At 43.7% G+C, this 13,558-nt stretch overlaps 1 protein-coding gene across 2 annotated transcripts in view; it reads left to right on the top strand.

Moving 5' to 3' along the window:
• The window catches only part of LOC121545964 (DENN domain-containing protein 2D-like), a 51,722-nt gene that overhangs the window by 23,287 nt on the left and 14,877 nt on the right, over window positions 1-13,558 (top strand). For both annotated transcript variants that reach the window (XM_041856917.2, XM_041856918.2), the window contains 2 exons: window positions 2,191-2,289; window positions 11,512-11,687. In XM_041856917.2, the coding sequence (XP_041712851.1) occupies window positions 2,191-2,289; window positions 11,512-11,687 (275 nt within the window). The remainder of the gene's footprint in view (window positions 1-2,190; window positions 2,290-11,511; window positions 11,688-13,558) is intronic.

The raw sequence follows: 13,558 nt of genomic DNA, 5'->3' as shown, positions 1-13,558 counted from the left end.
TGTGACTTTCACTCTACCTATAGCTCTAGCAGTGTGTTCCATGGCTTTGTTTGGTCCAGGAGGCTTGTATCAATTTAAAGCATACTGTTAACCAAATAAAGGTATCAAATGTGTGAAGGGAAAATACACACATTAAAGATAATGTAATGATAACACTGGAGGCACCTGTGGTGAGTTTTCTTGTTTGAGCGTAGATAAGTTAGCTGATGACTAACCTATGAGCAAGGTCAGAGCACAGAATTGCAATATTCTACTTAGGTTGTTTCCATTGTTGTACATTTTATGATTTCCCATTGTTTGAAGTGGTCCATATCTCGCTAATGTGTTATAAGCACATCACAGTCACGGGGTCCTTGTTTTACTCTGCTCAGTCTCAAGGCAGATGAATATCAGGTTTAGGTGCAAAAGCTCCTGTAACAGGGTAACACTTTGGTCATGTTCAATAGGGCACTCAAAATATATATACAGTGGGGAGAACAAGTATTTGATACACTGCCGATTTTGCAGGTTTTCCTACTTACAAAGCATGTAGAGGTCTGTAATTTTTATCCAGAAAATCACATCGTATGATTTTTAAGTAATTAATTTGCATTTTATTGCATGACATAAGTATTTGATACATCAGAAAAGAAGAACTTAATATTTGGTACAGAAACCTTTCTTTGAAATTACAGAGATCATACGTTTCCTGTAGGTCTTGACCAGGTTTGCACACACGGCAGCAGGGATTTTGGCCCACTCCTCCATACAGACCTCCAGATCCTTCAGGTTTCGGGGCTGTCGCTGGGCAATACGGACTTTCAGCTCCCTCCAAAGATTTTCTATTGGGTTCAGGTCTGGAGACTGGCTAGGCCACTCCAGGACCTTGAGATGCTTCTTACGGAGCCACTCCTTAGTTGCCCTGGCTGTGTGTTTTGGGTCGTTGTCATGCTGGAAGACCCAGCCACGACCCATCTTCAATGCTCTTACTGAGGGAAGGAGGTTGTTGGCCAAGATCTCGCGATACATGGCCCCATCCATCCTCCCCTCAATACAGTGCAGTCGTCCTGTCCCCTTTGCAGAAAAGCATCCCCAAAGAATGATGTTTCCACCTCCATGCTTCACGGTTGGGATGGTGTTCTTGGGGTTGTACTCATCCTTCTTCTTCCTCCAAACACGGTGAGTGGAGTTTAGACCAAAAAGCTCTATTTTTGTCTCATCAGACCACATGACCTTCTCCCATTCCTCCTCTGGATGATCCAGATGGTCATTGGCAAACTTTAGACGGGCCTGGACATGCGCTGGTTTGAGCAGGGGGATCTTGCGTGCGCTGCAGGATTTTAATCCATGACGGCGTAGTGTGTTACTAATGGTTTTCTTTGAGACTGTGGTCCCAGCTCTCTTCAGGTCATTGACCAGGTCCTGCCGTGTAGTTCTGGGCTGATCCCTCACCTTCCTCATGATCATTGATGCTCCACGAGGTGAGATCTTGCATGGAGCCCCAGACCGAGGGTGATTGACCGTCATCTTGAACTTCTTCCATTTTCTAATAATTGCGCCAACAGTTGTTGCCTTCTCACCAAGCTGCTTGCCTATTGTCCTGTAGCCCATCCCAGTTTTGTGCAGGTCTACAATTTTATCCCTGATGTCCTTACACAGCTCTTTGGTCTTGGCCATTGTGGAGAGGTTGGAGTCTGTTTGATTGAGTGTGTGGACAGGTGTCTTTTATACAGGTAACGAGTTCAAACAGGTGCAGTTAATACAGGTAATGAGTGGAGAACAGGAGGGCTTCTTAAAGAAAAACGAACAGGTCTGTGAGAGCCGGAATTCTTACTGGTTGGTAGGTGATCAAATACTTATGCCATGCAATAAAATGCAAATTAATTGCTTAAAAATCATACAATGTGATTTTCTGGATTTTAGTTTTACATTCCGTCTCTCACAGTTGAAGTGTACCTATGATAAAAATTGCAGACCTCTACATGCTTTGTAAGTAGGAAAACCTGCAAAATCGGCAGTGTATCAAATACTTGTTTTCCCCACTGTATATATATTTGTACACGTTTCGCAACAGAAAACTAAGTGTTTCTTATTAGACAAGTCCAGCTAGTCCCTCCCGGTTTCAGTTCATTTTGTTCCATTTGGTAACTTATGAACACGACCCTTGTGTAGGAGTTACTAATCATATGTTGGTCCTGTGGTCCCTTCTAGGCACTGTCCAGCCCAGCGAGGATGAGGAGGTTGAGAGAGGTGCCCTGAAGAGGCTCAGCACCATGTGGTCTTCATTCCGGGGCAAATTCAACCGAGATCGTGAGTATAAGGCCTTAAAACGCTCCATGGAAACGCCTTGTAACATAAAAAAAACATTGTTTTCTATGAAGTACTTCCTATTTCACACTACTTTTTTGGGGCGGCTAAAACCATGATTTGGTCAAACAGTGCATTATCCTAATGATTCCTGTAATGCAAGTGTCTGCACAGGCCCTAAGCATATTGCGCTGGGGCCTACTGCTGTGATGAGTGAGCCACTCTCTCTCCCTCTCCCCTGAGGTGCGCAAAAAATATTTAAGAAAATACATTGTATAACATTTAAAAATGCAATCGTGGGAAAAACACAGCTTTGGAAGCAACTGCTGTTGAAACTGCTTTCTGTGGATATCATTTTTATTTCTCAACTCTTAATATTAAGCTCAATAGCAACTATTTTACAACATAAATATTTGATATGGCTTTGAGATACGGAGCGCGCGAAATGGGCATCGGCCATTGAGTGCATAGGGTAGTAGGCTACAACTGCAACGTTTTTTTCAGGACATTCAATTTACTGTTAGATTAATACATTACTTTTTCAGTTGATGGAACCAGCACATGATTTGGTTACACCAATTTTTCGGTACTGCATAGCGATAATGACCTGACATGTGTCCCATAACGTACCTGTATTCCAAACAGAACCAGGTAAATAATGACTAGCGATCTTTTAAATGTTCATGCCCTTGCAGGGCTTGACATTCAGATACATTTGGCAGTGGCACACCGGGCCAGTGCCAACGGAAAGCTACTGGCCCGAATGAAAAGAATACTGACCCGGTAAAGCGGGTAAATGTTGTCTTTAATTTGTGGGCTGAGCAAGTAGCCTATGATTTAACCTAGAATATAATATAATATATATAATTTAACCTAGAATATAATATAATATATAGCTTATAGGTAGCCTATAGCCTACCATAGACAAGTAATTACATTTTAATTTGACAATATCATATTTACAGTTGAAGTCGGAAGTTTACATACACTTGGAGTCATTAATACTCGTTTTTCAACCACTCCACAAATTTCTTGTTAACAAACTATAGTTTTGGCAAGTCGGTTAGGACATCTACTTTGCATGACACAAGTAATTTTTTCAACAATTGTTTACAGACAGATTTATTTCACTTATAATTAACTGTATCACAATTCCAGTGGGTCAGAAGTTTACATACACTAAGTTGACTGTGCCTTTTAAACAGCTTTGAAAATTCCAGAAAATGATGTCATGGCTTTAGAAGCTTCTGATCATTTGAGTCAATTGGAGGTGAAACTCCCGAGTGGCGCAGTGGTCTAAGGTGCTGCATTGCAGTGCTAGCTGTGCCACTAGAGATCCTGGTTCGAATCCAGGCTCTGTCGTAGCCGGCCGTGACCGGGAGTCCCATGGGGCGGCACACAATTGGCCCGGCGTCGTCCAGGGTAGGGGAGGGAATGGCCGGCAGGGATGTAGCTCAGTTGGTAGAGCATGGCGTTTGCAACACCAGGGTTGTGGGTTCGATTCCCAGTATGAAAAATTTAAAAATAATGTATGCACTCACTAACTGTAAGTCGCTCTGGATAAGAGCGTCTGCTAAATGACTAAAATGTAAATGTAGCTGTGGATGTATTTCAAGGCCTACCTTCAAACTCAGTGCCTCTTTGCTTGACATCATGGGAAAATCAATAGAAATCAGCCAAGACCTCAGAAAAAAAATTGTAGACCTCCACAAGTCTAGTTCATCCTTGGGGGCAATTTCCAAATGCCTGAAGGTACCACGTTCATCTGTACAAACAATAGTACGCAAGTATAAACACCATGGGACCACGCAGCCGTCATACCGCTCAGGAAGGAGACGCGTTCTGTCTCCTAGATATGAACGTACTTTGGTGCGAAAAGTGCAAATAAATCCCAGAACAACAGCAAAGGACCTTGTGAAGATGCTGGAGGAAACAGTTACAAAAGTATCTATATCCACAGTAAAACAAGTCCTATATCGACATAACCTGAAAGGCCGCTCAGCAAGGAAGAAGCCAATGCTCCAAAACCGCCATTAAAAAAGCCAGACTACGGTTTGCAACTGCACATGGGGACAAAGATTGTACTTTTTGGAGAAATGTCCTCTGGTCTGATGAAACAACAAAATAACTGTTTGGCCATAATGACCATCGTTATGTTTGGAGGAAGAAAGGGGTGCCTTGCAAGCGGAAGAACACCATCCCAACCGTGAAGCATGGGGGTGGCAGCATCATGCTGTAGGGGTGCTTTGCGGCAGGAGGGACTGGTGCACTTCACAAAATAGATGGCATCATGAGGAAGGAAAATTATGTGGATGTATTGAAGCAACATCTCAAGACATCAGTCAGGAATTTAAAGCTTGGTCGCAAATGGGTCTTCCAAATGGACAATGACCCCAAGCATACTTCCAAAGTTGTGGCAAAATGGCTTAAGGACAACAAAGTCAAGGTATTGGAGTGGCCATCACAAAGCCCTGACCTCAATCTTATAGAAAATGTGTGGGCAGAACTGAAAAAGCGTGTGTGAGCAAGGAGGCCTACAAACCTGACTCAGTTACACCAGCTCTGTCAGGAGGAATGGGCCAAAATTCCCCCAACTTATTGTGGGACGCTTGTGGAAGGCTACCCGACGTTTGACCCAAGTTAAACAATTTAAAGGCAATGCTACCAAATACTAATTGAGTGTATGTAAACTTCTGACCCACTGGGAATGTGATGTAAGAAATAAAAGCTGAAATAAATATTTCTCTCTACTATTATTCTGACATTTCACATTCTTAAAAAAAAGTGGTGATCCTAACTGACCTAAAACAGGGAATTTTTACTAGGATTAAATGTCAGGAATTGTGAAAAACTGAGTTTAAATGTATTTGGCTAAGGTGTATGTAAACTTCCGACTTCAACTGTACATTGTGCAAAGGCTCTTTTTGTTCAATCAATCTCCGAAAGGGTGTTATTGTTAGCGATTGTAAACATAGTTTTTTCAGGTTTTCACTCTCAAAAGAACACTTATTCTTTAATAGAAAGACTACAAAAATGCTTAAACCACATCAAAGGAGATCAGTTTGGAGGGTGTAGTTTCATTCAATTGCACGCTTAGCAAGAAATCGTTGTTTGGCTAGCAGTGTTTTTGTGCTGTGCAATGTACATGTGATGGCAGAGTTTGCTAAATAAATGCCCCGCGATTTGACCAAGAAGGAGAGTGATGGAGTGCTGCATCAGATGACCTGGCCTCCACAATCACCTGACCTCGACCCAATTGAGATGAGTTGGACCGCAGAGTGAAGGAAAAGCAGCCAACAAGTACTCAGCATATATGGGAACTCCTTCAAGACTGTTGGAAAAGCATTCCAGGTGAAGTACCAGTCAAAAGTTTGGACACACCTACTCATTCAAGGGTTTTTCTTTATTTTTACCATTTTTTACATTGTAGAATAATAGTGAAGACATAAACGATCAAATAACACATATCGAATCATGTAGTAACCAAATAGCCACCCTTTGCCTTGATGACCGCTTTGCACACTCTTAGCATTCTCTCAACCAGCTTCACCCGGAATGCTTTTCCAACAGTCTTGAAGGAGTTCCCACATATGCTGAGCACTTGTTGGCTGCTTTTTCTTGACTCTGCTGTCCGACTCATCCCAAACCATCTCAATTGGGTTGAGGTCGGGGGATTGTGGAGACCAGGTCATCTGATGCAGCACTCCATCACTCTCCTTCTTGGTAAAATAGCCCTTACACAGCCTGGAGGTGTGTTGGGTTATTGTCCTTTTGAAAAACAAATGATAGTCCCACTAAACCCAAACCAGATGGGATGGCGTATCGCTGCAGAATTCTAAATAAATCAGTGTCACCAGCATAACACCACCTCCTCCATGCTTTACGGTGGGAACTACACATTTACATGACATTTACATTTTAGTCATTTAGTAGACGCTCTTATCCAGAGCGACTTACAAATTGGTGAATTGAACTTATGATAGCCAGTGGGACAACCCCCCCCCCTTTTTTTTCATGCGGAGTTCACCCACAAAGACACGGCGGTTGGAACCAAAAATCTCAAATTTGGACTCCAGACCAAAGGACACATTTCCACCTGTCTAATATCCATTGCTCGTGTTTCTAGGCCCAAGCAGGCCTCTATATCTCTCTACCTACAGTGCATGCATACATACATACCTACATACAGTGCATTCGGAAAGTATTCAGACCTTGACTTTTTCCATATTTTGTTATGTTACAGCCTTATTCTAAAATTGATTTAATAAATAAAAATGATCATCTACACACAATACCCCATAATGACAAAGCAAAAACAGGTTGTTAGACATTTTTGCTATGAGACTCGAAATTGAGCTCAGGTGCATCCTGTTTCCATTGATCATCCTTGAGACGTTTCTACAACTTGATTGTAGTCCACCTGTGGTAAGTTCAATTGATTGTACATGATTTGGAAAGGCACACACCTGTCTATATAAGGTCCCACAGTTGACAGTGCATGTCAGAGCAAAAACCAAGCCATGAGGTGGAAGGAATTGTCCGTAGACCTCCGAGACAGGATTGTGTCGAGGCACAGATCTGGGGAAGGGTACCAAAACATTTCTGCAGCATTGAAGGTCCCCAAGAATACAGTGGCCTCCATCATTCTTAAATGGAAGAAGTTTGGAACCACCAAGATTCTTCTTAGAACTGGCCGCCCGGCCAAACTGCGCAATCGGGGGAGAAGGGCCTTGGTCAGGGAGGTGACCGAGAACCTGATGTTAACTCAGACAGAGCTCCAGAGTTCCTCTGTGGAGATGGGAGAACCTTCCAGAAGGACAACCATCTCTGCAGCACTCCACCAATGAGGCCTTTATGGTAGAGTGGCCAGATGGAAGCCACTCCTCAGTAAAAGGCACATGACAGCCCACTTGGAGTTAGCCAAAAGACACCTAAAGACTCTCAGACCATGAGAAACAAGATTCTCTGGTCTGATGAAACCAAGATTAAACTCTTTGTCCTGAATGCTAAGCGTTACGTCTGGAGGAAACCAGGCACAATCCCTACGGTGAAGCATGGCGGTGGCAGCATCATGCTGTGTTGATGTTTTTCAGCGGCAGGGACTGGGAGACTAGTCAGGATCGAGGGAAAGATGAACAGAGCAAAGTAGAGAGATCCTTGATTAAAAACCTGCTCCAGAGCGCTCAGGACCTCAGACTGGAGCGAAGATTCACCTTCCAACAGGACAATGACTCATAGCACACAGCCAAGACAATGCAAGAGTGGCTTCGGGACAAGTCTCTGAATGTCCTTGAGTGGTCCAGCCAGAGACTGGACTTGAACCTGATCGAAAATCTCTGTAGAGACCTGAAAATAGCTGTTTAGCGACACTCCCATCCAACTTGGCAGAGCTTGAGAGGATCTGCAGAGAAGAATGGGAGAAACTCCCCAAATAAAGGTGTGCCAAGCCTCTAGCGTCATACCCAAGAAGGCTCAAGGCTGTAATGGTCCTCCAACAAAGTACTAAGTAAAGGGTCTGAATACTTATGTAAATGTTATTTCAGTTTTCTACACATTTCTTTGTCATTATGGGGTATTGTGTATAGATTGAGGAATAAGGCTGTATGTAACGTAACAAAATGTGGAAAAAATCAAGGGGCGTGAATACTTTCTGAATGCACTGCATATGCACTATATAGCCAAAAGTATGTGGACACCCCTTCAAATTAGTGAATTAGTGGATTCGGCTATTTCAGCCACACCTGTTGCTGATAGGTGGTATAAAATCGAGCGCACAGACATGCAATCTCCAAAGACAAACATTGGCAGTAGAATGGCCTGAAGAGCTCATTGACTTTCAATGTGGCACCGTCATATAATGCCACCTTTCCAACAAGTCAGTTTGTCAAATATCTGCCCTGCTGGAGCTGCCCCGGTGAACTGTAAGTGCTGTTGTTGTGAAGTGGAAACGTCTAGGAGCAATAACGGCTCAGCCACGAAGTGGTAGGCCACACAAGCTCACAGAACTGGACCGCCGTCGTTGGTTGAAAAACTCACTACTGAATTCCAAACTGCCTCTGGAAGCAATGTCAGCACAAGAACTGATCTTAGGGAGCTTAATTAAATGGGTTTCTATGGCCGAGCAGCTGCTCACAAGCCAAAGATCACCATGCTTCACCATCTGGCAGTCTGACAGATTAATCTGGGTTTTGCAGATGCCAGGAGAATGCTACCTGCCCAAATGCATAGTGCCAACTGTAAAGTTTGGTGGAGGAGGACTAATGGTATGGGGCTGTTTTTCATGGTTCGAGGCTCCTTAGTTCCAGTGAAGTTAAATCTTAAAGCTATAGCATACAATGACATTCTAGATTCTGTGCTTCCAACTTTGTGGCAACAGTTTGGAGAATGCCCTTTCTTGTTTGGAGAATGCCCTTTTTCATAGGTCCTCAACTGGCAGCTTCATTAAATAGTACTCGCAAATCACCAATCTCAACGTCAACAGTGAAGAGGCGACTCCGGGATGCTGACCTAGGCAGAGTTACTATTTAATGAAGCTGCCAGTTGAGGACCTGTGAGGCATCTGTTTCTCAAACTAGACACTAATTTATTTGTCCTCCTGCTCAGTTGTGCACCGGGGCCTCCCACAATTTCTCACATGGAATAGCCTTTATTTCTCAGAACAAGAATAGACTGACGAGTTTCAGAAGAAAGTTCTTTGTTTCTGGCCATTTTGAGCCTGTAATCGAACCCACAATTGCTGAAGCTCCAGATACTCAACTAGTCTCAAGAAGGCCAGTTTTATTGCTTCTTTAATCAGCACAACAGTTTTCATCTGTGCTAACATAATTGCAAAAGGGTTTTCTAATGATCAATTAGCCTTTTAAAATGATAAACTTGGATTAGCAAACACAACGTGCCATTGGAACACAGGACTGATTGGTTGCTGATTATGGGCCTTTGTACGCCTATGTAGATATTCCATAAAAAATCAGCAGTTTCCAGCTACAATAGCCATTTACAACATTAACAATGTCTACATTGTATTTCTGATCAATTTGATGTGATTTTAATGGACAAAATAATTGCTCGCCTTTCGAAAACAAGGACATTTCTAAGTGACTTTTGAACTTGTGTGTATATATACAGTGAGGGGAAAAAAGTATTTGATCCCCTGCTGATTTTGTACGTTTGCCCACTGACAAAGACATGATCAGTCTATAATTTTAATGGTAGGTTTATTTGAACAGTGAGAGACAGAATAACAACAACAAAAAATCCAGAAAAACGCATGTCAAAAATGTTATAAATTGATTTGCATTTTAATGAGGGAAATAAGTATTTGACCCCTCTGCAAAACATGACTTAGCACTTGGTGGCAAAACCCTTGTTGGCAATCACAGAGGTCAGACGTTTCTTGTAGTTGGCCACCAGGTTTGCACACATCTCAGGAGGGATTTTGTCCCACTCCTCTTTGCAGATCTTCTCCAAGTCATTAAGGTTTCGAGGCTGACGTTTGGCAACTCAAACCTTCAGCTCCCTCCACGGATTTTCTATGGGATTAAGGTCTGGAGACTGGCTAGGCCACTCCAGGACCTTAATTATCCTTTGTTGCCTTGACTGTGTGTTTTGGGTCATTGTCATGCTGGAATACCCATCCACGACCCATTTTCAATGCACTGGCTGAGGGAAGGAGGTTCTCACCCAAGATTTGACGGTACATGGCCCCGTCCATCGTCCCTTTGATGCGGTGAAGTTGTCCTGTCCCCTTAGCAAAAAAACACCCCCAAAGCATAATGTTTCCACCTGCATGTTTGACGGTGGGGATGGTGTTCTTGGGGTCATAGGCAGCATTCCTCCTCCTCCTCCAAACACGCCGAGTTGAGTTGATGCCAAAGAGCTCGATTTTGGTCTCATCTGAAAACAACACTTTCACCCAGTTCTCCTCTGAATCATTCAGATGTTCATTGGCAAACTTCAGACGGGCCTGTATATGTGCTTTCTTGAGCAGGGGGACCTTGCGGGCGCTGCAGGATTTCAGTCCTTCACGGCGTTGTGTTACTAATTGTTTTCTTGGTGACTATGGTCCCAGCTGCCTTGAGATCATTAACAAGATCCTCCCGTGTAGTTCTGGGCTGATTCCTCACCGTTCTCATGATCGTTGCAACTCCACGAGGTGAGATTGACAGTTCTTTTGTGTTTCTTCCATTTGCGAATAATCGCACCAACTGTTGTCACCTTCTCACCAAGCTGCTTGGCGATGGTCTTGTAGCCCATTCCAGCCTTGTGTAGGTCTACAATCTTGTCCCTGACATCCTTGGAGAGCTCTTTGGTCTTGGCCATGGTGGAGAGTTTGGAATCTGATTGATTGCTTCTGTGGACAGGTGTCTTTTATACAGGTAACAAGCTGAGATTAGGAGCACTCCCTTTAAGAGTGTGCTCCTAATCACATCTCGTTACCTGTATAAAAGACACCTGGGAGCCAGAAATCTTTCTGACTGAGAGGGGGTCATACTTATTTCCCTCATTAAAATGCAAATCAATTTATAACATTTATGCTCAAACATGCTCAATGGGTGACATGTCTGGTGAGTTTGCAGACCATGGAAGAACTGAGACATTTTCAGCTTCTGGGAATTGTGCACAGTCACAGCCTGGGAGGTCAGTGGTCATATATCAGAGATAGATCCATAACCATCAGCACACCTCGCTGTCCCTGACGTCCTCAGCCTCTCCAAAGATTTTTAAAAATCTGTGGCCTCTCCTTATGGACGCCGTAGGTACTGTAGCTACTCCTTTACACTACCAATGTGTAGCACCCACTTGGGTGATGCCCCAGCAGCCGCTGGCGCCAGAAAGCCTACCACACATCGGTAATCGTCAAAGTAGTTGTCCTGATCTCTACGGGCCTCTACTATCTTCGCAATTCTCTCACTGCACTTCTCCACTGCCTTTCAAGCCGTTGAAGCAGCTAGCTAATTAGCGTGCTAGCCAAGCATACATTTTTCAGCATCGCAGTGTTACAAAACCAGGACAAAATCATCAGATTATTTCTCGATTCTTATTTAACTATCAAAAACTAAAAGTGGATAAAAAAAAAATAAGACACAAAAATACAATATTAATCATGTATACAACATGTACAGGAGCCGTTTAAGTTAAGCTGCCGTTACAGCGCCAGGGTACCATTTTACGATATGTTACTGTATAGTAAGCCTCTGCTTACACATGACAATGTTGTCCCTGCAGGGGTGATGAAGGAGCCATGCTTTCAGGAGTCTATGGAGCCAACTCCTGTGGACACCACAGCCAGGGAGCAGCGCTACATGAGCGGGCAGTACTTCTTTGAGTACCTGGTGGTGGTCAGCCTCAAGAAGTCTAAAGAGGGTGCCTACGAGCCGCAGATCACCTACCAGTTCCCCAAGGTGAGTCCGCTAGTTAGTAGACACACTGCATGTCTCCCAAAAGGGATATGAAGGGAAAATGTGAAGAAGAAATGAAAAGCACAATGGAAGTCCTTGAAGAGTAAAAGGGAGGTAGGAGAGAATAGTTCAGGTAGACCTTCAGCAAGAAAAGTAGGAGGGTTGCTCAACAAAGACAGGCATCCAAAAAATGTAAGCATCCAGTAGTGGACTAAGTTGTGGTAAAATGGCAGAGCACTCACAATAACACAGGCAGAGATGTAGTTGATCTTAGAACGCTCATTAGAGTGTATTCGGAAAGTATTCAGACCCCTTGACTTTTTCCACATTTTTGTTACTTTATAGCCTTATTCTAAAATTGATTAAATCGTTTTTTCCCCTCATCAATCTACACACAATACCCCATAATGACAAAGCAAAAACAGGTTTGTAGATTATTTTGCAAATTTACATAAGTATTCAGACCCTTTACTCAGTACTTTGTTGAAGCACCTTTGGCAGAGATTACAGCAAGTCTTCTTGGGTGTGACGCTACAAGCTTGGCACACCTGTATTTGGGGAGTTTCTCCCATTTTTCTCTGCAGATCCTCTCAAGCGTTGTCAGGTTGGATGGGGAGCATCCAATTTTCAGGTCTATCCAGAGATGTTTAAGTCTGGGCTCTGGCTGGGCCACTCAAGGACATTCAGAGACTTGTCCTGAAGCCACTCCTGCGTTGTCTTGGCAGTGTGCTAAGGGTCGTTGTCCTGTTGGAAGGTGAACCTTCGCCCCAGTCTGAGGTCCTGAGCAGGTTTTCATCAAGGGTCTCTCTGTACTTTGCTCTGTTCATCTTTCCCTCGCCCCTGCCACTGAAAACCATCCACACAGCATGATGCTGCTGCCACCACCATGCCACCACCGTGTAGCTCAGTTGGTAGAGCATGGCGCTTGCAACGCCAGGGTTGTGGGTTCGATTCCCACGGGGGGCCAGTATGAAAATTTATGCACTCACTAACTGTAAGTCGCTCTGGATAAGAGCGTCTGCTAAATGACTAAAATGTAAGGATGGTGCCAGGTTTCCTCCAGACGTGACGATTGGCATTCAGGCCAAAGAGTTCAATCTTGGTTTCATCAGACCAGAGAATCTTGTTTCTCATGGTCTAAGAGTCCTTTAGGTGCCTTTTGGCAAACTCCAAGCGGGCTGTCATGTGCCTTTTACTGGGGAGTGGCTTCTGTCTGGCCACTCTACCATAAAGGCCTGATTTGGTGGAGTGCTGCAGAGATGGTTGTCCTTCTGGAAGGTTCTCCCATCTCCACAGAGGAACTCTGGAGCTCTGTCAGAGTGACCATCAGGTTCTTGGTCATCTCCCTGACCAAGTCCCTTGTCCTCCGGTTGCTCAGTTTGGCCGGGCGGCCAGCTCTAGGGAAGAGTCTTGGTGGTTCCAAACTTCTTCAATTTTTAAGAATGATAGAGGCCACTGTGTTCTCGGGGACCTTCAATGTTGTAGACATTTTTTTGGTACCCTTCCCCAGATCTGTGCCTCGACACAATCCTGTCTCGGAGCTCTAGGGACAATTCCTTCGACCTCATGGCTTGGTTTTTGCTCTGACATGCACAATCAACTATGGGACCTTTTATATAGACGTGTGTGTGTGTGTGTGTGCCTTTCCAAATAATGTCCAATTAATTGAATTTACCACAGTTGGACTCCAAGTTGTAGAAACATCTCAAGGATTATCAATGGAAACAGGATGCACCTGAGTTCAATTTCGAGTCTCATAGCAAAGGGTCTGAGTACATATGTAAATAAGGTATTTCTGTTTTTTATTTTTAATAAATTTGCTGACATTTCTAAACTGTTTTTGATTGTTGTGTGTAGATTGATGAGGAAAAGGC

The sequence above is a fragment of the Coregonus clupeaformis genome, chromosome 30, assembly GCF_020615455.1.
Source record: "Coregonus clupeaformis isolate EN_2021a chromosome 30, ASM2061545v1, whole genome shotgun sequence".
Classification (NCBI taxonomy): Eukaryota; Metazoa; Chordata; class Actinopteri; order Salmoniformes; family Salmonidae; genus Coregonus; species Coregonus clupeaformis.
The sequence above is the reverse complement of the archived record's forward strand: the minus strand, read 5'-3'. Positions and strand labels throughout refer to the sequence as shown.